The sequence below is a fragment of the Pipra filicauda genome, unplaced genomic scaffold, assembly GCF_003945595.2.
Source record: "Pipra filicauda isolate LSUMZ 115617 unplaced genomic scaffold, ASM394559v2 scaffold43_size3849885_pilon, whole genome shotgun sequence".
NCBI lineage: Eukaryota > Metazoa > Chordata > Aves > Passeriformes > Pipridae > Pipra > Pipra filicauda.
This window is the reverse complement of record NW_024104576.1, coordinates 3,027,490-3,050,423: the sequence shown is the minus strand read 5'-3', so window position 1 is coordinate 3,050,423 and position 22,934 is coordinate 3,027,490. Positions and strand designations below refer to the sequence as shown.

Sequence of the window (22,934 nt, the reverse complement as noted above, 5' to 3'; positions counted from 1 at the left end):
AGAATCCTAAGTGGCCATAAACAATTGCTGACAAAGCCTCCGTGGTACCTCTGTTACAGATCTTCACTCATCACTAAATCACACCAGAGAAGGAAACAGGGCTGTTATTATGCACAGCTGCATAATGAAAAGTTGGAGTGCTATAGCAGATTTATTCTCTTAAGTAAGCACAATTTAAATTACATTTCCCAAAGCAAATAGATCTATATCAGAAAAGGCACTGGACTCAACATGTGGCAGTTTTCTATTGGAATTCACTAGGGAGAAAAAAAGAAGTACTGAACTAAAAATGAGTTGTTGTCTAGAACTAGTAGCGATGAATGAAACTAAGTAACATTTGTTTGGGGCAGGTAACAGATGCCATTAATGTATCTCCATGGATCTTCAGTGCTTAAAAGAATCTAATATTTTTGTATTGAATAAAATTACAGGAAAAATGGCAGAAAAATATTTAAAAACCATGAATGACAACTGCGACTTCTTGAAGACTTTTTGTCAAATAGATAAGAGTTCCAGAGTCTAACAACTGAGGGCTCAAATCCCATTACAAAGGACAATTAGAAGCCAAACAACAATGCAAAAATTACAAGTTATGTAAAAAAAAAATGAAAAAGGCAAAATCCTACTGAAAGGGTATTGGGAATATAAAGGATGCTAACAGTCCTTAACATTCATTACTGCATGAACATATGAACTGTGCAAAAATTAAAAATTCAATACCAATTTCTTTCCATATCAGGAAGGGATCAGGGTGGCCCATCATAGCAGGTAGGAATTAATGAGGCAAATTTACTCTTTGGACAAGAGGCTTAACACGTAAGTTGTACTTTTTTCAAACACAAGTTGGGGATCAAACTCTATGAGTTTGTGTGGGTCATTGCATCATTCCTGACACATTTGTCTAATCTGTCCCTAAAAATCTTCAGCAGTGGAAGTGGCATCCCTTTTTAGGCAGTGCTTATGTATTTGCTTTCAGTACTGCTAATGTACTGTACTGCTCTCTGCTCAAACATTTCTGTGGCTACGAACAAGCAAAGCACTGAAATGATTCTGAAAATATGCTCATCTATACTTTTTAACAGGCTTGATTGCCTACAATGGTTTTAGAAGAAATTCAAGAACTTGAGAGTGCTCAATTCTGTGAGGCAAGGAGAGTTGCTACTTCCTGCTGTGTCTGTTTCCTTGTAGTGAGTAAAAGGTCTATGCAGAAATGATGGGCAGATAACCCTTCATTAGCAACTCCCGAAGTCTTCGTGACAAGCAATTGTAGCAACATTGAACGCCGGTTACTGCTGTTAATAGAAGGAACCCTGCCTTGTACTGAGAGGGAGGTAGAGACTTCCTACTGCTTTTGCACTCTTGGATTAGCTGGGTCCTATGGCTGCAGATACACAACAGTACCAGACACGGTCGTTCCAGCAGCACCTGCCCTGCGGGAAGGCTGCCAGGCGGGAGGAGGCAGCACCCGCGGCAGCCTCTCAGCACAGCCTCTGTCCTCGGTGTGTTTATAGTGAAGCTGTTACGGATGAAGGAGGGCAGGGAGGCCAGTGTTTTGTGTCACCCAGTGGCTTTTTCCCATCAGTGTGCTGACCCACTGCCAGCTCTGTGAGCTGTTTTCCCCTTTCATCCCATTATCATCCCCTTGGAGCATAGAGGTACCTCATAAAATTTATAAGCACTTGCACATAATAACACATTTTAGGAGAACCTTGAACAACAGAACAGGAGGCTTACTGTAGGAAGCTAAAATATGTCAGTAAAGTCTCATTTGTCCTGGAGTCTTGTTGCTACTAGTTCCATGGATCATAAAAGAAAATTATATGAGATGCTGTACATGAAACCTAATGACTAATTAATTGGGGATAATACTTAACTATGCTGGTCCTGGCAGGGAAATAATGAGTTACTGTCAAGGAATCCTGGCTTTCCAGAAGGTGCACTCCCTTCCCATGTATTTTCACATCGGACAGCACCCCTGTGAAGTCCCAGTGTGACGTGCATTTACAGCTGCCCCACAGGTGCACTTGCTCCCTAGGACTATGCAGTGGGGTTTGCACGGCAGAAGCATTGTTTACATGGGAAACTAATTCTTTAAGATATATGGAGTTAATTCAGATACAGCAACTGAAAAGTCTGGCTGATTCTTTTATCAAGCATGTTCTATAAGCACAATGAAAATATATTCCTTCTGCTGTATTTAAGAAATAATTGAAAATAATTTATGCCTTTAAAAGTTTCAACTACCAAGTTTGAAGCATGCTAGATACTAATGAACAAAAGTATTCACCCAAGGGCCTTACAGAGCAACTCTTTTCCATTATTTCCAATTGTGTATTTGTGGTGTTTTCACTGCACTTCCAATTCAGCAGAGTCTGAATCATTCTGCACAGAATCCCAGGTCCCTTTGGCTGCAGACCTACAGCACCAGAGTGCACCCAGCTCCACCAAGTGGAATGTGAGCTGTTGGGAGGTTTTTCCTTTCTATGAAAAGAGGTGCATCTGTGGAATGAGGAGAGTGCACTTTCGTGGAATTTACTGACCATTTAATGGCTGAACGCAAGTTGAAAGCAGAAATAAAAGTCTACTGGTTTAGATCCCCTGCTATATACAAGTTCTTAAACTGTTATGTGTGAAAGGGTCTGGGTTTGTGTGGGTTTAATTTCTTTCTTAAAGAGATTTTGTGTTTTCTAAATGTGAAGTTGTCCTTACAAATTTTTGGAATGAGATTATGATATTTTATGCAGAAATAAGGTGGGGACTAAGCTTATTTTGTCTTTTTTTGTTTTGTTTTGTTTTGTTTTTTTAAGAACAGATGCAGTGTATTTAATTTTCCTACCTTGTATTGAAAAAGAATAAAAAATAGTTTTAAAAATTACAGCAATGAAAAGGACTCCTGAACTTGGTATCTCATGCTATTTCTCCAGAATGTTTAATGCTTAACTGCCATGTTGTATTTAAGCTATACAATTAGCCAAAGAAAATAGACACACACACACCATCCAATTGTCCTTTTATATTTTTATTCGGTGTTAAGTAACTCCACAAGAAAACAAAATCAGTTACTCTGGTGTACGTGAAATCAGAACAATACAACCACTTGAAGCAAAAAGTAGAAACAAATTTCAGCCCAGGAATGGAAAACTGATACTTCAGTGCTATGGATATGCAATGCGCTTCATCCCACAGTGCGGTTCAGCGTACGCCAACCTTTAATGCTTTTGTTGTTGTTGTTGTTGTTGTTGTTGTTGTGTGTTTCTATCCATACAGAAAAACTAAAAACCACACTTCAACTCTCACTGAAAGCCTTAGAGCTTTAGCCATTAAACTATGAAAACAAGTAAAGACAATTTGTTATTGCCCAAGCTCAGTATAGGATTTTATTTTCCCCAAAGGTGCTGGAATCATTACACACCACAATGTAACTACGAGCAACACCTTTGATATTTTGAGCCCTTTCTTACCAAAGAAGCAGCTCAAGCCAGTATTAACTGAGCTGAAGTTTGTGTTTGAAATATGTCCATTTGGTCATTTCCTGTTCTCAAATGAAGTTCTATTCCATTCTTCACTGTAGTGATTTGAAGAATTTGTGTGTAAAGTTCTTTTTTTACTTTCATGTTACAGTTAACTAGTTCTCAGTGCAGGTGCTAAACAACCTCTCAAGGAAGCTCCAGAAGAAAGTAAAATATATAAAAATCTATTCAAAGTCTGCAAATAAATTAAGAAAAGAAACTGTAAAGTGTCAAAAGATTTGTTGTATGAATACAAACCCTAAAACATAGTCTAAGAGGAGGACCAAAAGAAAGTCCCCGGGTAAGGGCAACCAAGCCAATTTTAGTAAGGATCTCACCAAAAGCGTTGCACAAAGACTGGCATGGTTCCCCAACCACATATTTAAATTCTTACACTGTCAACTGAATAAAGGCAACAAAACCCAGTTACTCAGAAAGCATTTCTAGCGCAGAACATATTTCAAAGGCAGTTCAGCTCACATTTCAAACAGCTACGTTTCTTGTGAGGTTTATTGCCTGTCAAAATTAATGGTGAAGCTTTTCAAGTCAGTGTTGGACTCTCTGCACTTCCTGGTGTTCTAGACATGCTGCAATCGTGTAGACTAGTTAGTTGTTGTCATTTTTTAAACTAGGAGTTGGTAAAAACTTAGAATGTTTAGTTTTGCAAATATTGCTCCTCCTGGCTTATACATTTTGCATAATGTGTTAAAAGCACAAGGAGTTGATAGTCTTGTACAGATGCAACTTGACAATGTATTGACTTTCTAAGTTAACAAAATAAAATTTAAAAGCAAGTCACATAAAGCAACAATCACTACTGCAATCACACATGTATGTTGTAAGTCATCACCTTCCCTACCCCCACCCACCACACACAGAACTTGCCCCACACATTCTCTCAGGAACACAAAATGAACTACGAGATTTACTAAATTACAGCCACAACAGCAGCTAACTGCAGCAGCCACAGGATTTCTTTCAAGTGAAGCACTGACCCTTTGCATTTAGAACATTGAACACTCTGAGCATTTTAGAGAGTTTCAGTCATTCAGGCTCAAGTTCAGTTACAGGATGCTTTTGCAGGTTACATGAATGCCTTCATCTGCAACAAGACAACATTCTCATTACTCGTTAACAAAATTCACAACAATCCACACATCACCCCAGTGGTTTATTATTTTTGGTGTTACTTTTTAAACTTCTGCCCCACATTGGCAAGTTGCTAAAAAGGACAAAAAAAAGAAAAAAAGGAAAAAAACCCCACATTGCCTCCATACCTACAAAAAATCCTTGGCTTCTCCAGTTAGCAAAAATACAAACCATGGTATCCTCAGTGTTGGTTTGCGGGAGGGGGGGAATCATAGGATAGAAAACACAGTTTCTGTAAGTCTCTAAAGCACAACCCTGTTGTTCCTACTTCAAAGTTATGAGATTTACTGAATGAAGACTGGACAAGTCATTCATGCTTTTCTCCTGCATTCAGAAAGGCACTGATAGATTACAGTGTTAAGTATTTATCTCCCAGTTCTTAGAGAACAAAGCCTAATGTGCAGAAAGCTGAAGTCTCTGAATAGCAGAAGTAGTTGTAGACACTGCGATGCTAAGAAGATAGTAATAGTGGTAGGGCTACAGTTACGAATGAAAATAACTGCAATTAAGATGCAAAAAAGCAGTGGTACTACTAAGACAAGCACATGCACATCCATTCTTGATTTGACAACACAATCTAGTCTAGTTCAAATAGCCAAGAATTTAACAGTATTTTTTGGGGAAAAAAAATCTTCAACAGGACAGCTGTGTCCTCATCTATAAAATAAGCAAGAAGAGAAAGATAAATACACATCTGAATCCATTAACTGAAGAGGAAACTCAAGTTGTTGTTTTAGAGCTACAGACCCTCAAGAAGGATAGTTTTCCATCTCATGTTACTTTTCAACCATCTTTTCTACTCTGCAGTTTTTACAGTTGAGTTCGAGAAAAAAGCTCCTCCTCACACGGATCAGCCCATTCACTTCCACCTTCTGAAGCTGTGTCTTCAGAGCTGGAGCTATCACTGGAGTAGATCTTCTTCCTGAAGCCATTTGGTTTTGCCTCAGCATTTATATCATCTGCACATCTTGCTTCATAAACAGAAGAAACCTAAGGATTTAAACTGACAGTGTTGATGGGGAACAAAAAAGAACACGCTTGCTTTTCTCTGGGTGGGGAGGTTACATGGTTTTGCAGTTGTCCAAGAGAGATGCCAAGATTACAGGGCAAGTCCTTCTCTTTCCTAAATTAATCCACTATGCAGAAAGGACTGCAGAACAGCAGGATAAAAAGGTGGGGTTTTTATTATTTTTTCCTATTCCTTAATTTTAGGATTTGCACAAAAAAAGCAAGAGAATCAAAAGCAAACTCAGTTAGGATGTATCTTTATCACAGTTTATGTTAGAAAAATTACTGTAAAAGGTATCTTCCAAACTTGGTAGTAAGTATTAAATAGCAAGAAAACACAGCACAGATCTGACTAAACTTCAAGCAAATGTATTTTCAATATATGTTCAGCTGAATCAGTAAAGCCACAGCAAGCATGTCATAGTGTAAATGTAGTGCTATCATCACTATGAAGTTTAAAGGTGTATCAGTAAATACATGTGAACGTGACATTTTTTCCCTACAGAAAAAAAAATGGGTTTTTTTGCTTGTAATGAGGACAGAACTCAGCAAAAATTATCTTTATGCCTTCAGTTACTGGTCCTTTCTGCCCTCACAATGCATATCAGCCCACTCTAGGCTTACTTAGTTGAGGAAAAGAAGACTCATGTTTAACACTCATGACAAGCAAATGCCAAGCATTCCCAAAGGAAACTGGCTTTGCTTATCTACTAGAAGTACAACTATTTCTACAAAGGGTTGTACTCCCCAAAGTACAACACCTTGAGGAATTTTCAGAAGAATGCCCAAGATGCAGAGGAGATTAAAAAACAAAGTAAGGAAAGAAAAGCTTTTGAAGGTTTTTGCAGGAATTTCATTTGAGGTCAGACTGAGAACTGTGATGAAAGAAAAGATGCAGTAGCCCGCCCTTATAAAATAAGCAAAAAACTTCCTCCCCCAAACCAATGACAAACTTACCATATTAAAATCTAAAAGATGTTCATCATCATTGGATATTTCCTTTACATCTGCAAGTTCTCCTACACCATTCTCTCCCTTGGCATTTGTATAGCACTCTTACATTGTGTTTGTGGGGGTGTTTCAGAGGAAAAGGAAGAAAAAACAGAATTGAGGAACACTGTTATTTACATTTAGCCAAAATGAAAGCATCCAGAGACGTATTCTTGAAATTCATACTCTAGCCCTCTGTGCTTGTGGGGGATTTTATGGTCTGACACCCTTACAGAGATAAGCATAATACCTTATGGAAGCTTCATCAAATCCTACCTGGATAACGAAATAATAAAAGAGGAAGCTACCTAGTTAATGAAAACATCTAAAATACTAAAGTATAAAGAGCAAGAATTACTTTCTTATCATAAATGCTTCATTGCATTTTTCAATTCTGATGCTGCACGGTGTTCCAGATCATTCCTATTTCTAACCCCATACAGTACAGTCTGCGACTGCAGCCTGATCCTCACTGAAGCTCAAAAACCCCCCAGTTGATGTGAATGGCTGTGGTTTCTACTTACCAGAGTAAACTATATAGAATATCAACACATCATATAGATATACATGGATCACATGCATCAATATCCACTTATAAAAAATACCCATACGGAAAAACTGGATACAGTTTGCGAAAAACAAATAACATCAGCTCTGAGGATAAAGTTCCTCGTTTAAAAAGTCTCGTTTAAAAGCCGAGCCCGGAAGAGCGAACCTCGGGACTGTCGTACCTCACGGACACTCCGCCCCGCCCCAGCAGGTTCTGCCCGCGGCCGCGCTCCCCCCCCGCAGTTACGGGCCTTCACCGCCAGGGGTCAGCACGAGCCGCTCCCGGCGCCGGGAGCCGCGGGTGTCACCGGGAACAACCCCCGGCTCTGCCGCAGGACAGCGAACACCCCCGCTTTGTAAAGACAGGGCTGTTTCGAACATGGGAGGTTCTGTGACCAGTCCTGCACGCATCAATCTCTTGTCTTTCGTTGTGCACATTTCTATAGTTGGGAGCAAAGTAAGTTAAGATGTTCTTGAAAGTAACCCAACCTGTCCTGAACACCCAAGTAAGGGCGTTTTGGCACCAAGAATACGGTTCAGTTGCACTCCTAAAGTAGTTCAGTATCAACCACTGGCTAATCTATTTCCAGATTATTAAGGAACCAGGTCTCAGATCAAAACTTTCTTGCCCTGAACCTCTACCAACAGAAAGCACCAGAGAGCCTATCAATTCAGGATACAAAATATTCTGGTTTAGCTTCTTGCCGTCTCCCAGAAAAGGTGAACTGGTATGCAGGCAAAAAACCCCGCTTGGATTCTTGCCTGTCCACTGAAAACCTGGGCTGAGTCAGTTGTCAGATACTCCAGATTCCTGGGGGTTCTGGAAGCACACCTGCTTCTGCTCACGAGCAGCCTGCCTACCAGGAGTGGACTTGCTCTCGTATGGCACAGAAAAATTCCCAGCCTGTCAGTGCAAATGAAGGGAGTGGCCAAGTGGCAAATCCCTCTCCTTCCCAGTCTGAGAGAGATTCCACACATTCACTGAACAACTGGCATGTTATTTATGCAAACCCATAAAAGGTAATCATCATGTTTTCACATTCTTATAAAATTACCTACCAAGTAAGGATTTTCTCAGGATGAAACATTAAGAAACGTAATAAAGTATTTTCAGAGTTAGAGATTCATTTTCTGTTTACTTAATTGCAGGCTCTGGAATTAAGTAAACTTGCATAAATATTAAGACTACTTTAAAACCACTTTCTTTTGAAACCAATTTAGAATCATGCTAGAGATCTACTACAAGTGCAATTGAAGCATCCCAGTTCTCTCTCCGATAAGAGAACTGATTGTGGAAGCTTACTGGTGTGGGTTTTTTATATCTAGACATTAGTTCCAATTCATCTCCAGCAATTCCAGTCCATAACAAGGAGTATTTTGCTCTAACACAGGTGCAACAGCGAGTTAGTTCTAAGAGGCAGAGGTGCTTACCTTCACACTGTGATGCAGGAAAAAGGGGAGAATAGAGCGCCTTTTCCCACCAGCATTGCTTTTCCTGGCTGCCACTCATTCTCTGCAGATTAGTATTCAATATAGGAAAGTGTTTAGACAATAATCACACTTCATTATGCCATAAATAATATACTTACATGTAAAGGAGGAAACCCTGATATTACAACTAATTTGCTAGATCTTATAGGTCACACTGCTCAATTTCTAATCCTAATGGGAAATGACTGTCCAACTACAGCGGAACATCCATTCTCTGAACTCTTACAGCCAATATGAACCATGCTGGGGCTCAGACTTTGCCTGATACAGAGTTGTACAAATCCAGAAAAAAAATTAATTCCAGCCCTACATTTTACAATCTACAGAGAGATGGAGGCATAGTGAAACATTAGTCAACATGGTGAATAGTTAGTGTAAAACGAAACAGAAAAGAAAGAAAAAAGAGCGGCAAAATTTCTAATGTTAAAAGTCTGGAAGGGTGAATCAGCAGTACCAATACCCAATGGGAAAACAGAAAATTAAACCAGAGAATTATGTGCCAACATGAGGAAAAAAAGTGGTTATAAGGATGTTCAATAATTTGTCTTTATGCTAGAAACAATCAATTCACTAAGAATGCCAAAATACTTCCTCTCTCCTCTATATTTTAATGCTAATTGAAGTTTACCAGAGCCCTTTCCTTATGACATTAATGGACACGGCTAAAATACCAAGGGTTTGTCACAACAGACATGTCCCCAGTTTTATGGCTGCACTGAGGTAACCCCGTTAACCTGCAAAAGATGATGCCAGCTTGTAACATCCTCTATAGATATTAGGCAGAATGATTAAAAAACCAAACTACAGTGAAATTACCTACAACAAACATTAACAAATGAGCTTCAACACTGACTTTCTATCCAGCTTCCTCCTCTGTAAGCCTGAGAACATTTAAGCATGGAAAATTAATGAACCTCCTTTTGTTCCTCCTTACACTACTGTAGACTAAACACCTGTAGAACTTACACACACTTATTCTTTAATAAAGAGAAGTTCCTCTCACACCAAAGGAGCAACTCAAGAGCGCTGTATCCACACACATGTACCAGATTCAACTTATTTTTTCTCATGAAATTGTGCTGGTTTCCTCTCATAAGACTGAGGAACAGTCCTTTTGGAACCACTCTCCAAAAATTCAAACTCCAATTCTAGAAAAGGGAGTTCTTAGAAAGTTAAACCACAGGTTGGTGTCTTTTTCAACATTACCCCTCCCCCAAAAAAAAGGAGAGGAAAAAAAAGAAAGCTCAAGGGTATTTGAAGCAGGGCTTAATAAGAAATATGTGCATTTACAAATAAATTCAATCATGGAAGCCTCACTCTGTGCTGACTGTAGATAGAGGTGTCTAAACTCCATGGGCACAATGCTTTATTAACTTCAAAGCCTCTTCCATCGCTGCTGTCACACCTGCACAGGGGATAAGCTGGATGAACCACAGCAGGTTACAAGCAAAGCCAGCTGGAGTCTGGCAGGGGACAACGAGCTGCAGTGGGCTCCCTTCCTGGGCTAAGGCACCTTTGGAACCCATGCATGTGCTGCAGGATGGCTCGGGGAGTGAGCTGACACTTCTGTGCTTCCCTCAGAGCCTCAGTGCCTGGAGAGCAGGAGGAGGTCAGACAGGTCCCAGCTTGGAGTAGAAGCAGCCTGGCAGGACTTCACTCTGAGCTCAGACCCAGCCCTCTGCCCTCACATCGGCCCTCATGCTGGGTGTTATTTCTAAACCAGCATTACTGTCAGGTGTGTGAAGCAAAAGGACAGATGTGTAAAGACCCGCTCCACACTAAAGCCATTTGGGGGTTTAGTTTGGGAGTGGATGAAGGGCAGGAGCTGATGTCCATTTTATACGTTTACTGAAGAAAACAATTTTTTTCCTATGGATGTTTAAATGTTTACTATAACTGCCCAGTCTGTCATCATAACAATTTTTGTGAATTAAAGAAATACTCCCAATCAGTAAATACAAAACACCAACTCTAGAATAGTACCATGAGTCTAACCTCCTTTGTTGGCAATCTTTCTCTTTTGAAACAGCATTTTCAATTTTATATCTCCTCCTCCTCCCTCACACACATACTCACATACACTTCCAGTGTTTTATGAAAAGTTTTACTGAATTGGTCAGATACATATCTAAATAGCTATTATTCACAATGGTTCTGGCATTAGAAATTGCAACTAGAAGTCTCTCCTCTCTGAAACTATTCGTATTTATTTTACTTTATTCTTAAGCAGAACTCAAAGACAGCAAGGCAAACCAACTGCAATGCTGTTCCACTCCAGCCTTGCTGCAGGTGAGAGAGAACACTGATAGGTTTCCCTTCTTGTTTTACAGGTAGGCATAGGGTAACTGAGGCTTCTCCTAGAGACTCTGGTTGAGGCAATGTAAAATCACTTCAGGACCTCAGCATTCACAAGCACAAACACTACTGTAATGTTACAGCAATGCAAGATTCTCCTGCCCCAAGTCTTGGCTGATTTAAACCACTATCTGTGAGCTTGCTGTAGATTTGAGTCTGAACTGTGCAGTTACATGCAGAAACTAAAACTCCAGTTCTGCTTCTGGTCCTATCACCTTTCCCACCCCAAAAGCTAAGCTAACCTAACAGCAGAAAAAACAAATGTAATGTTTGCTATTGTCTAAAGTTTGAAAGGGTAAAATAGTTTCAAAACTTTAAATAGTAAATACTAAATAGTATGTCTTTCATTGGCCTCTACTGCACATTTGTTCCTCGTAACATTACTCTATGTCTGCTTTCTCAAATGAGCCTTCCCAAGAACTTCATACAACAGCAGGGCTGTCCACTTAAGTCTTTCATCCAAAACTTCATGTGAAACCTCTGGTATACAAGAGAACAATTATTCCTTGCAAACACCAGTACAAATATTTTCTAAAGGAACAAAAGCAAATATTATGGTTTTTTTCAACTAAAAAAGGAAATTTTAGTGCAGCTAATGCGAAGGAGGGAGTTTGTGAGCTTAAGTGGCTAACGACCATTTTAAAAAGTGTATTGGATCTCCAGCATAACGATGGAAAAGCAATTCACTACCTTAAGGATACATCTGAATAAAATGGAAAACCAATGGAGAAGTGAAAGATGTTTCCTGCACTGTGAATGCCATTTCCTACAGCTGATGACATTTTTCCTCACTTCGTCCATTCACACACACAATTGAAATAAGGGAGCCCAGGAAAATTCCTGTTCTACACACTTTTATTGTATTGCTGCTTTCTTGGCAAGACTGCTATGGACAGCATCATGAGACTGATTAACTGATGAAGCAGCATTGCAAGAATGCAGCAGGATATCACAGCATATTGATCTGGGCACAAGGACAAGCACTTTGGTGAACACACCTCAGCCTGGGAGCTGGGCTGGCCAGAACACCCAGTTAGGTGCATTTTTCTCTTTTGCTCATTTCGTTTGTGTAAAGTGTTCCATGCTCACTACAGCCAGGGGTGTATCCAACACCATTGTGTTTAACTGGGAACAGCAGGCAGCCTGATAAACAGCACATTTCAGTGGAACTGTGTGTTTGCTGGCAGAGCTGAAATGTAACCGAAGTTTCTGTATGACAGGACACTAAGACAACTCTTAGGAATATCTTTGACAAGGGCATTTGGGCAGGTGAGGAAACTGTGACGACTAAAGTTGGGAAAGATCAGATCTAGGAGTATGAAAGCAGTTACTCACAGGAAAAGTCCCAGCCATAAGGTAAAATAATAAAGCTGGTACTGCCCTGTAGGAGGTTTGGTTACCTGAATGCTAAATGCACAGATGGAAAAGCTACAGAAAAAAGGTAGGAGAAATTTGGAGGGGGGCAGGAGGTTGAGTTTTTTCCCCTCTCTCCTTATGATTACAGACGTATTTGATAAAAAAGAAAAACACCCCTTATTTTATTTATATTTTGTCATATATATATATATTTTTTTTAAAATATTTTTCCTCAGATAAGAGCTTGATTGCTCATACTTTATTAGCAATTTACTTTATTATTTTTTCTTGGCAGAAAATAATAGTTTTATTTTGCAACATCACAAATTTCTAAGGGAGCATTTATGAATATGCAATATGGTTTTTTCTCCACCAAGAACCGGTACAGCTTGTGCTTAACAATTTAAATCTTATTTCATCAACAATCTGCATAGGGAGAAATATTAGTATTTTTTTAACTATTCCTTAACTAACAATTTTGTATGAGGCAGGAATAATTTTTTTTTATTTCCTTGATTCCATCAGAAGTTTTCCCCTACAGTTACAGACAAACATCCAGAGCAAGTTCATACAGCAGCTTAGTCATTTGCCAGTCAGAAAAGTTACACTGGTCAGAACTTTGTTCTTCAAGCAAAATTTATGCAAAGCATCTTCTCAGAGCTGGGATCTAGAGCTGTAAAGACCATCTGCTGAAGGTCTTGAAAAAAGGGCACTTTCATTATTTCACAGAAAAGTTTAATTAAATTTTACATCTACCCATGTAAATAGCTGTTATTTTTGATCTAAATTGGTATGCCTTTCAGGATAGGCTATTTGTGCTTTAGATACTAATTTGGAAACACCATCACAAAGTATTTGTACTCCTTCAGGATGCATGCTGACAAGAGTCATGGCCGTGACAAGAGGTTTGCAGAACGTGAACACAATAAGCACTAAAGCCTCAGTATGGTCTGAATGAATATTATCAGAAGTGTTACAATTGACAGTTTCATAACCAAGCACAGAGAAAGTCATATTAATCTGGAAGTACAGATTTCTTGTTGCTCTGCAACCCTTTACTATCAGGAAGAATACAAGAAACACGTAATTTAGAAGTCAAAGCAGCAATGAACCCATTGAATCCCATTCCAAAAGATCAGATGCTAATTTTAGTTCAGCCACTCAGTGAAGATACACTTGGCTCAAGTAGCTGATCACAAATAAAGAAGGGGACCTGAGTCTGGATTTTATGTTCTTAAAACCTATTTGGCAGTAACCTAATTGCTGAATTTCACTGAAAATACACGAGCAAGGGACCCTATGAGATAATCTAGTCTCTGTTCCTGCAGAAAGCTGGAGTCAACTACAATGCACTATTTCTCTACTCAATCTCTTCAAGGCAGAATTTCCACTGCTTCCCTAAAAATAATTGACCCTTACAGTAATGCTCGTTGTCTGGTTAGAATTCTTATTCTTCAATTTCCCTTACTGTGACTTAAGGTCATGACATCCACTTCTTCTGTGTTTACCAGAGCCTACAAAGCAACACAGCTTCTCCCTTATCTCTTCTAACTATGAACATGGCTTCTGCAAAACTGCTGCCTCTGCTTCAAGTCTCTTACTTGAGATAAAACACCCCCAGTTCCTTCACTATGTTTTCATAAATGGTGATCTTTGTGTTGCTCTCCTCAAGATATCTGTCTTGATAGACAGAACCAGAGCTCAGCCCAGTACTCCAGCAGAGCAACTCCATCCCCTCTTACAGAAGGGCATTCCTGTTTCTGTATCTCAGTGTTGCTTTTGCAGTGTGTCATTCCTGATTTACACTCAGTTATGATCTACTTAGAGATGCTTTTCTATTTCATATCATTTCCTCCCCTGTCACTCTCACACTGTGTTTGTAAAGAGGATTATTATTTTCTTTAAAATTTTAGTTGTCCCTGCAGGATTGCCATTTTATGTTTTAGGCCACTGCTCCTATTTAACAACCTTTGGATTCTAATCCTGTCTTCCACTGCAGACTTTCCCAGTTTGTTATTATCAGGGATTTTCATAAACATGCCCCACACCAGAAAAAATTATCAACTTTCTTGTCCTCCAGTAAACCACTGACTTATTTTGAGAGCACAATCTTTTCGCTAAACCAGTACTTTAAAACTTTTTCAGTTTCTCATGCATTGGGCCATTTACAGCTTAAAATATTTCTTTAGGGAATTTAAAAGAGTCCTTGGTAACACCCCAAGTTCCATTTTCCTCCCTTAAAAAATATATTTGCTTTTTACACATTTTCTATCATCCATGTGTTCTCAAACAAGTATACTACTATATATTCAGCTGAATATTGCTATGACTAGCTGAAACAGGTGTAGTTTATCTGTACTACTCCTTTACTTAATTTCTTTTCAGTAACAATGACAACAAATGCACTAATCAATACCTTGGACATTACCTTTTCACAGCTACCCAAGCCTGTTAGTTCTGTCTCTCAAATATCTTTCAGTCAGTTTTCTGTTTCTGATCCACTTCTGGGACTTTAAAGTGTACCATATCTTTATTTTATTGGCTTACTTTAAACCTTGGGGTTTTTTCTCATGATTTTGATACTGTTGTTGTGAACTCTCTTTTTTAGGTCCTCTCATACAGACTAGTACCACCCTTTAATACCCCAGCAAATTAATGTTTTCTTAATTAGAATGTTAGAGCTTAAGAGTATTTGTAGGTGTTTTCATCATCTGCCATGATCAGCACTTACCAAGAACTATCTGGACCAGTCCTTTCTTAGATAGCCCCAAATTACTCTCTCTTACAATGAAGTCCTTTGCTTCATAAGTGGATGACTCTACATGCTCTTTTTCCACTTGATTCCCCTGATTTTAAGGCACACAGCAGACCCCTCTGAATTTTGTGTCCCTCTTACCGCTACCTGGATTTATGGCAGCTTATCTGCTACACTGCTGACCTCAGAACCACCATAAGACACCCCTCCTTCCCTTCCTCTCTTCACAGCCCTCCCTAGAGGGGGGTTGCACACTTACATTACTCCAGTGAACGCAGTCCCTCACCAAATCTCATGGCCAATTCAGTCATGAGATCCACAAACAAACTGTTTTTGCGAGTAGAATTCCCTCATCCCCAAAACCATTGTCTTAGGCACGTTCAGACCTGAACAGTATGGTACCAATCCCAACCAAACCCACAGGTCCTTTTATCTAACTCAAGGACTCATCAGCATGGGCATTCTTGGAGCACACCTACTAGACTGGGGCCCATATAACATCGGTTGACAAGAGAATCAGTGTTGGTATATTCATGGTATATATTCAGAGACCATTAACTGGTCCAGACTGGGTACTTACCCACGATTCCACAGCTAAATGGTCAGAGCATTTACTGGGAAAAAAAGGACTGTATTTTTGGAGGGTCAAGGGGGTGTGTTTGTGAGGTTTTATGTAGTTTTTTGGGTGGCATGAGCTTGTGGCTTTTTGCAGGGGTAGCTTGGTTTGGATTTTTTTTTTGTGTTTTGTTGTTTGGTTGGGTTTGATTTTTTTTTAATCTTGAGGCTAGGTATATAATTATCATTCATGTTTGGAGAACTTCTGCAGGAGCTATTAGCAAATTCCTCCTGCAAAATACACTGTGATTCTAAAAGAAGTGTTCTAATATAGAAGGTAAGAGGGAGGAAACTGAACCAGATTTCCCCACAGTCTTATAAATAGGAGGCATTCAGAGACGTGTGTTTGCACAGCACATATATTACTCAAGTTTAACTGATGCAAAACAGAATGTGTTACTATTACACTGTGGTCTATATTAGTATCTTCACAACCATTATTTATGCAAAAATATTGCAGGTACCTCAGAACATAACTCGAACTTCATGTTAAATGACAGTGAGTTAAACGATAACTTTAATTTCTGTCATAAGTCAAGCAGAGAAACACAGAAGTTTCATTTAAAAAAAATCTTTACAAATATTGATCTATACTAATCGGTCAATACCACAGCTTCTGCTCAAGTTTTCTTTCCCATGCATGTATGTGTGGGGTGTCCACAAAAAATGTTTCTCCTAGACTGTCCTAATTCTAGGCATTTCCTATTGATTTTCTTTAATGCTCATGAAAATAAATAATACCACTCTTAAAAAGAAAAAAAGTTCACACACATCTTTTATAGACACTTAAGTAAAACAAGAAATTTAGATAAATGTTCTTGAGCCAAGAAGTCAATTATTTTCAGACTCAAACTACTGGTGCTTAGGAAAGCCCAGAGTGTGCACACACCTCTCGAGACATGGTAGATGCAGCCAGGTAAGTTAAGCCAGGCTGTCTCATTTTAGGATGCAATCAGGCTCCTCAAGGCCCCCAGGAAGAGCTTAATTGCAAACCAAACTGGAGTCTAGACTGCTGAGAGGGTTGTTGGCCCTTTGAACTTCTCAGTGGTTTATCAATTTGTAGCTATGAAAATGCCTACAAAATCGTGAGACCTGAGCAAGGGAAGCAGTTTTCCTCTTGCACTAAGGAACTTAAAGAAAATAAAATACCAGAGCTTTTTGAGCACTATTCACTACCAAAGACTCAGAGCTACCATAGACTATCAAACCACTGTTAACTTATACCAGCCACTTACTACTTTCCAGAATGGATAAGTGGTTGAAGGGAAGATGAGAATAAACATTCTCATGGAGCACTGCACATCCAGAAAGGAGATCTGGAAAGGGCTGAAAGGAAGTGTAGGCTCTTGCTGTCACAAGTAACTGTATTACACCATTTGTTCACTCATTAGGCCCTAATGCATAATGAAATCAAATTGCACTTACTCCTGGTAGAAGGCAATTCCAGAATCTGTTCTGACTTACAGTCTAAGTCTATTAATTTTTTCAGTGACTCTTTCTGCAAGGCCTGGCACAAACACAGAAACTTCCTGGACTCAGTAGAGATTTCTGAAGACACTTCATCTCTGTCAGCTTAACAGAGCAGCAGGAACCAAGATGTCTAGAAAAGGTCTGGAAAGTTACAGATTTGATCCCCTCGTGCAAGCAGCTGACACCAACTTATTGACACAGGGAGGAGAAGCAATTAACTTAAAGGAGGATGAGAGCAGAAACAAATAGGAAAGAAGGAAAATAAGGAAGTCTGATTTCGTTCAACAAAAAGGTGAACTTTAGTTTTAACAAGAGGAAGGTTAGCTTTCCATATATGAGTTAGTGTTTCAAACTTATAACTGAGGAGTGTACCATTGCACAACATAAGCTGGGTGCAACTCTTCAGCTGAAAATGAAAAAAAATTCCCTCCTAATGTAAATAAGATAACTGCTGAATGTGTGAAGAGGAGGCTGAAGAGGAAAAGAAAATGTAAGATGTAAGGAAAAGAAAATGTAAGATGCAACTTACACTTGTCCAGACAGTATCTCTGGGCTGGCCACACAAGTAATTATTTTAATAGTTAAATATTTCTTCTCAAGAGCAGAGAGAGCTCACAGAAAGAAAAACCTGGGATATTTTTGGCTGGAAAGAATTTTTGCTCTTGATTATTACTTAACTTATGCTATGATTACCTAAAAGAAAACTCTGAGCTTAACCCATAGTTATACCGAGGCTTTCTTACAGTACTGTAGCAGTGATGGATATTTTGAATTCATGTTTTATTTCTTTTTGTGTCTATGCTGACAAGAGAATTTCCAGAGGATATATCCTTTCTACAAGTCTTTCTTTGCTCAAGTTTACAACTCCAAATTCTTCCATTTGGAAGTAACTATATTGAAAAGACTGGCTTCAGATCTTTCCCTTCAGAATTTTAAAATATGTTTGAATCAAAAGTAGCAATATTTCATGACTCAAACTTTATGCACATTTTAACACTTTATATGTAAATCAGATAACCTAAAGACCTAAGGTAAACAGATTTAAAAGTCACATGAGTGTACACATGCATATATTTCTAAAGGTATGCAAGATGACACCAAAATGTCTGAAGATGGCTAATTTTTCACAGAATCACTGAATGACTGAGGTTTAAGGGGCACTCTGGAGGTCATCATGTCCAACTCCCCCTGCTCAAGCTGGGCCATGTAGAGCAGGCTGCCCAGGACCTTGTCCAGACATCATTTGAGATCTCCCAAGGATGGAGACTCTACAACCTTCCTGGGCAACCTGTGCCAGCACTCGGTCACCCTTACAATAAGAAAGTTTATTCTTATGTTCAGATGGAACCTCCAGTGCTTCTACAATGCTGTATTTTCTAGAGATCTATACAATCACAAACATTTAAATTGAACTGTCACATGAGAAACTGCTGGTTACCAGCTGCCAGCTGCAAATTCTGTAATTTTATATATCCACATACCTCTTCATGCTCTCCTGAAGAAACAGGATTATCCTCATACGTGGGGAAATGACACCCTGCTTTACAACTGCAAAACCTGCCAGTCTCCTCACGTGGCTCCACTATTCTGCAGTTTACTTTAGAGCTCTCCACCGCTCTCCCTTCTAGAGATTCTTTCATACTGCATTCTAAACAGGGATCTTGGTTTCCTACTGGCAACATCCCGGCCGACTCTTCTTGGGAATCCAATGATGTTTGTGCACTCTTCTCCATTCCAGACTTTTTTAATCTGGGAAGGAATTTTCCAGATTCGAGCTCTGATTTTCCGTAATAATGCCCTTCTTTTTCTGCATCTTCTTCCAGAGGTTTGAGATCTGCTTGCGGATCCTCAAATACATCTACTTGAGGAGGGACAGCAATACCTCCCTCATCTTTTTCTGACTCAAATTCTGACTCGCTTCCACCCCCTGGAGAAAGTTCAGATGCAGAAATTGGGCGAAAGTGAGTCCTCGGAGAAATCCGTATAGCCCTGTATTGAGTTCGATCAACACCACATATCCTGGGGTGTAAAACCTCACTGTCTGAATCAGAGCACAGAATTGACTTAGGTTTAAAACTAGGGCTGAAAGATGCAATTCCTTCTGGCTCAAACGAACACTCTACATGAAGAACTTGTGAAAATGGATTGTTCAGGTCAAAGGAAGAGAATGAGTATTCAAGCCCTGGTTCTTCGACTTGAAAGTTACCACAAGTTCCCAGTAAGTCTTCATGGAAGATAAAAGAAAAACCCTTATTTAATCCGTTATCTCCACTCTTTGATTGCTCGTTCTGTTCAAATGATACAAACGGCCTCCACAATTGCCTATGGCCAGGGGCAAAGCTATTACCTGGAGTCATGAAAACATCTGTACCAGCAATTGTCACCACATCGGAGGCTGCACATTGCAATAAGCTCCCCTTTGAGTGACTAGGTGGCACCACTGCCCATTCTCCATCACTGTTAAAAGTTTTGAGCTCCCCATACACGCCACCAAGTATAAATGAGTTTTCTTTATCCTGGTTAACATCCCAAGGTTTTGATGGTGTGGTATAGTCACCACCATCTACTTTTGATAAATCATTTGAGACAAAGGCTCTCTTCTCTACATTCTCCTTTTGACCTTCCCAAAGGTGATACTCTGATCTCTGCACTGCTTTATTGGGTTCCTGGAGGGTTTCAACTTTTGCTTCTGTATCCAAACAGCAGCAATAGTTATTTACATCAGCTGAAAACAATTCATCTTCTATTCCTTCTATTTCTACCATTGCTGCAGAATTTCTGTCTGTCATATTTGTCCAAATATCTTTAATAACCCCTGAGCTGTAGCCATCTCCATGTGGACTGCCTTCACTACACCCCTGTGTAGTTTCATAGTCTTTACTTTCTGCTTTTTGTTCTAGCTGAATACCACAGACAGATTCTAGCTTAGATTTCTTTTTGAAAATCAAAGTGGGCATTTCTCCTAAAGTTCTAGCTTGTTGCTGGCAGGTTTCTTCTGGCAAAAAATCTAGAATTTCTTCATCTACATAATTCGAAGATACTCTAGGAACTACATAATTCATATCTTCAGCATTAAATTGCGTGGATTCTTCATATGGAATATTTAAAGTCTCATTGTCTGAACGTGTTTCTTCCGAGTGTGACCATGGACTACAGGTTCTTGTTGAAAGATTGGAACAGTGTTCATTTTCATCAAAGGCACTATTTTTGGTCCATATTAGCAATCTAGACTGTGTTTTCCCAAGAATATTAGCAGTGCTACTAGAATCTGCATTTTCATTTCCCAAGTTGAGTGTTTCAAAAGAAAATGGTAAAACAGAGTTACTGCATTGCACTTCAAACACTGAAAAACAAGAGTTTATACCAGACCCTTCATTAATATCTGAAAAGAGCTCTTGATTGCCAGCAAGCATGTGTGAATTAAGCATTGTGCTGTCTAGGATGGGGGAGAATCTGATCGGAGAATCTCCTCCAAAACTTTCCCCATCTGCATCACCAGAACTAGAAGATGAACAGCACTCCCAAAATTGAGCTAAATTACTAAGGTCTTGCAAGAACCACCCTTCAGCACCAACAGAGCTGGTCGAATCAGTCCATATTGCACTTTCCCCTTGCAACTCCATTCCATCTAACACTATGCAACATTCTGCCTCAAAATCAGTTTTTTCTTTACTCTTCTGTCGAATCATATTTAAAATCCGACTCTCCCCTTGCATCGTATCTGAGGCACCAGGATCCAACATGGATTGATCAATATCCACTTCATAGAAGTGCGTTAGTTCTGACAGATGAACATCATCTAAATATTTGTCGTCCTCTGGTTGAGAACATATTGAGGTCCCAGCGAGGTCAATATCCTCATTTAGAACTGCAGGCATTTCTACAAAGTGACCATCGATGAAAGTACCTGCTGCGAGGTATGTTTTATGAATATTATTGTTGCTAATACAAAGACCATGCACTGATTCAGACAACTCTTCCACAGCCTCTGATGTTACACCACATATATCTTCTCTGTTGCGGTACGTAGTCTCCAGCTTGCTTTTTCTGCTGAGAGGAACGAAGTACTCCGTGATCGGCTCAGTATACCACAAGGGCTCTTCTTTATATTCCTTCTCATTTCTGCTGTCTAAATACAAATCTTTTCCATCGCTACCGCCAGCTTCTTTTCTTCCTATTTCTTTTAATGGCCTTTTACCTCTTTTGCACAGTTGTTTGATGGACCCGCTGCTGCTGCTGCTGCTGCTCCCGCTGTGGACTTTTCTGTCAGCCTTTTCACCAGCTTTCACTGACAGCCTGCTCTGCCCATTACGCCCCTTTTTGTTCCGAACCTCTCTTGTTTTGTGTCTTACTTTAATACATTTCATTGATGCCTTGTATTCACCTTGATTACCACTAGAACTTGAGCCAGCCTCACTGGATCCAGACGACCAGGAGCGGGGACGCATCTTTCCCTCAGACTTATGTCGGACTTGCTTTTTGTACAGACCGGGCTTCTCTTCAACAGTGTTGCTACTAAATTTGTTTTCTTTCTCGTTTTTACTTTTCTTCTGCTGGGTTCTCTCCTGTACAGTGGCCGATACTTTATTACTTCTGTCTTTAGTTACTTCACTTTCACTGTGGCAGTCCTTTGGAGAAGATGTATCCGTGCTAGTTGGTGGAACAGTGGATGAAGATGAGGAGCTAGAGTAAGAGCATACTTTGGATTTATTCCATACAGTCATAATTTCCTGCAGGCAAACTGGCTTTTCAGAAAGAGGAGGAAATGCTTCATAGTACCTAAAAGCAAAACAAAAGGGACATTTGGATCATAGAGCTTCAGATGGGCATTAAGATTAGAAAGTATTACTAAAAACACACCAAAACACCAACAACCTAAAAAATTTAGTTTGCTCTATATATGCACAAGCCACTCATTGCACTATCTGAATGATATCAAAGGGGAAATAAGATAAGCTTTAAAAGTGCTTAGAAATATACTGTCTACAAGTAAAACAATTCCCTTTTCAGACTAAATGTCACTGTATAGAGAAATTGTGGATGCTTACAACAGTGACGGCCTCTCTCTAGGTTTATTAGATAATGTAGCAATTCACTAGTCTTCTTAAACATGTTTGATTTAGATTATAAATGAAGAAGTCCTGAATTTCAGTTAGTTGAGTCCTGAATTCCAGTTTTTAAAACTCTCCTTTATGAAATGAGTCACTACCTGTTAAGTTCTACATAGTTTGATCATCCAGTTATTAAGAAAAAGCTATTAAAAAAAAGATTAGTTCTTGAGTACTTTAAGATGCTTAACAGCTTTATGCAACAGGGACAAGATTAAAATATAGTTTTCTGCAATGTTTAAAGTAGTACATGTTTGACAGCAGAGAGATTTATACTGAATCACATATATTTTATGAAAACCTATTAAAAACTTCTATAAGTCAGTTACATGCACATTAGCACAATCAGTTCCCTGAAAAAGTATCATCCATTTAGTAACAATTCTACTAGACTGTTGCTACCAAAGGTTATTATTAAGAGATACAGAAGCAGTTGTATCTCCAAGAGAGGTCAATGATAGAATTCCTGGGTACTTCAGTAACACTGGACTCGGGTACTCGGTAACTAGGAGATCACTTCGGTTATCAAGAGTTTAAAGGCTGTAAAAAGGTTTGTTTGCCTTTTCTGCAACAGAAGAC

At 39.3% G+C, this 22,934-nt stretch overlaps 1 protein-coding gene across 2 annotated transcripts in view; it reads right to left on the bottom strand.

Moving 5' to 3' along the window:
* Positions 1 to 2,998: 2,998 nt before the first annotated feature.
* The window catches only part of KIAA0232 (KIAA0232 ortholog), a 68,435-nt gene continuing 48,499 nt past the window's right edge, over positions 2,999 to 22,934 (bottom strand). The window contains exons 6-9 of one of the 2 annotated variants that reach the window (XM_027736275.2): positions 18,729 to 22,026; positions 8,637 to 8,718; positions 6,624 to 6,721; positions 2,999 to 5,648 (exon numbers count right to left, since the gene is read on the bottom strand). In XM_027736275.2, coding sequence (XP_027592076.1) covers positions 5,469 to 5,648; positions 6,624 to 6,721; positions 8,637 to 8,718; positions 18,729 to 22,026 — 3,658 coding nt within the window. In that variant the 3' untranslated portion in view covers positions 2,999 to 5,468. Of the gene's footprint in view, positions 6,722 to 8,636; positions 8,719 to 18,728; positions 22,027 to 22,934 lie in introns of both variants that reach the window. The other variant, XM_039385840.1, reaches the window with a different exon arrangement.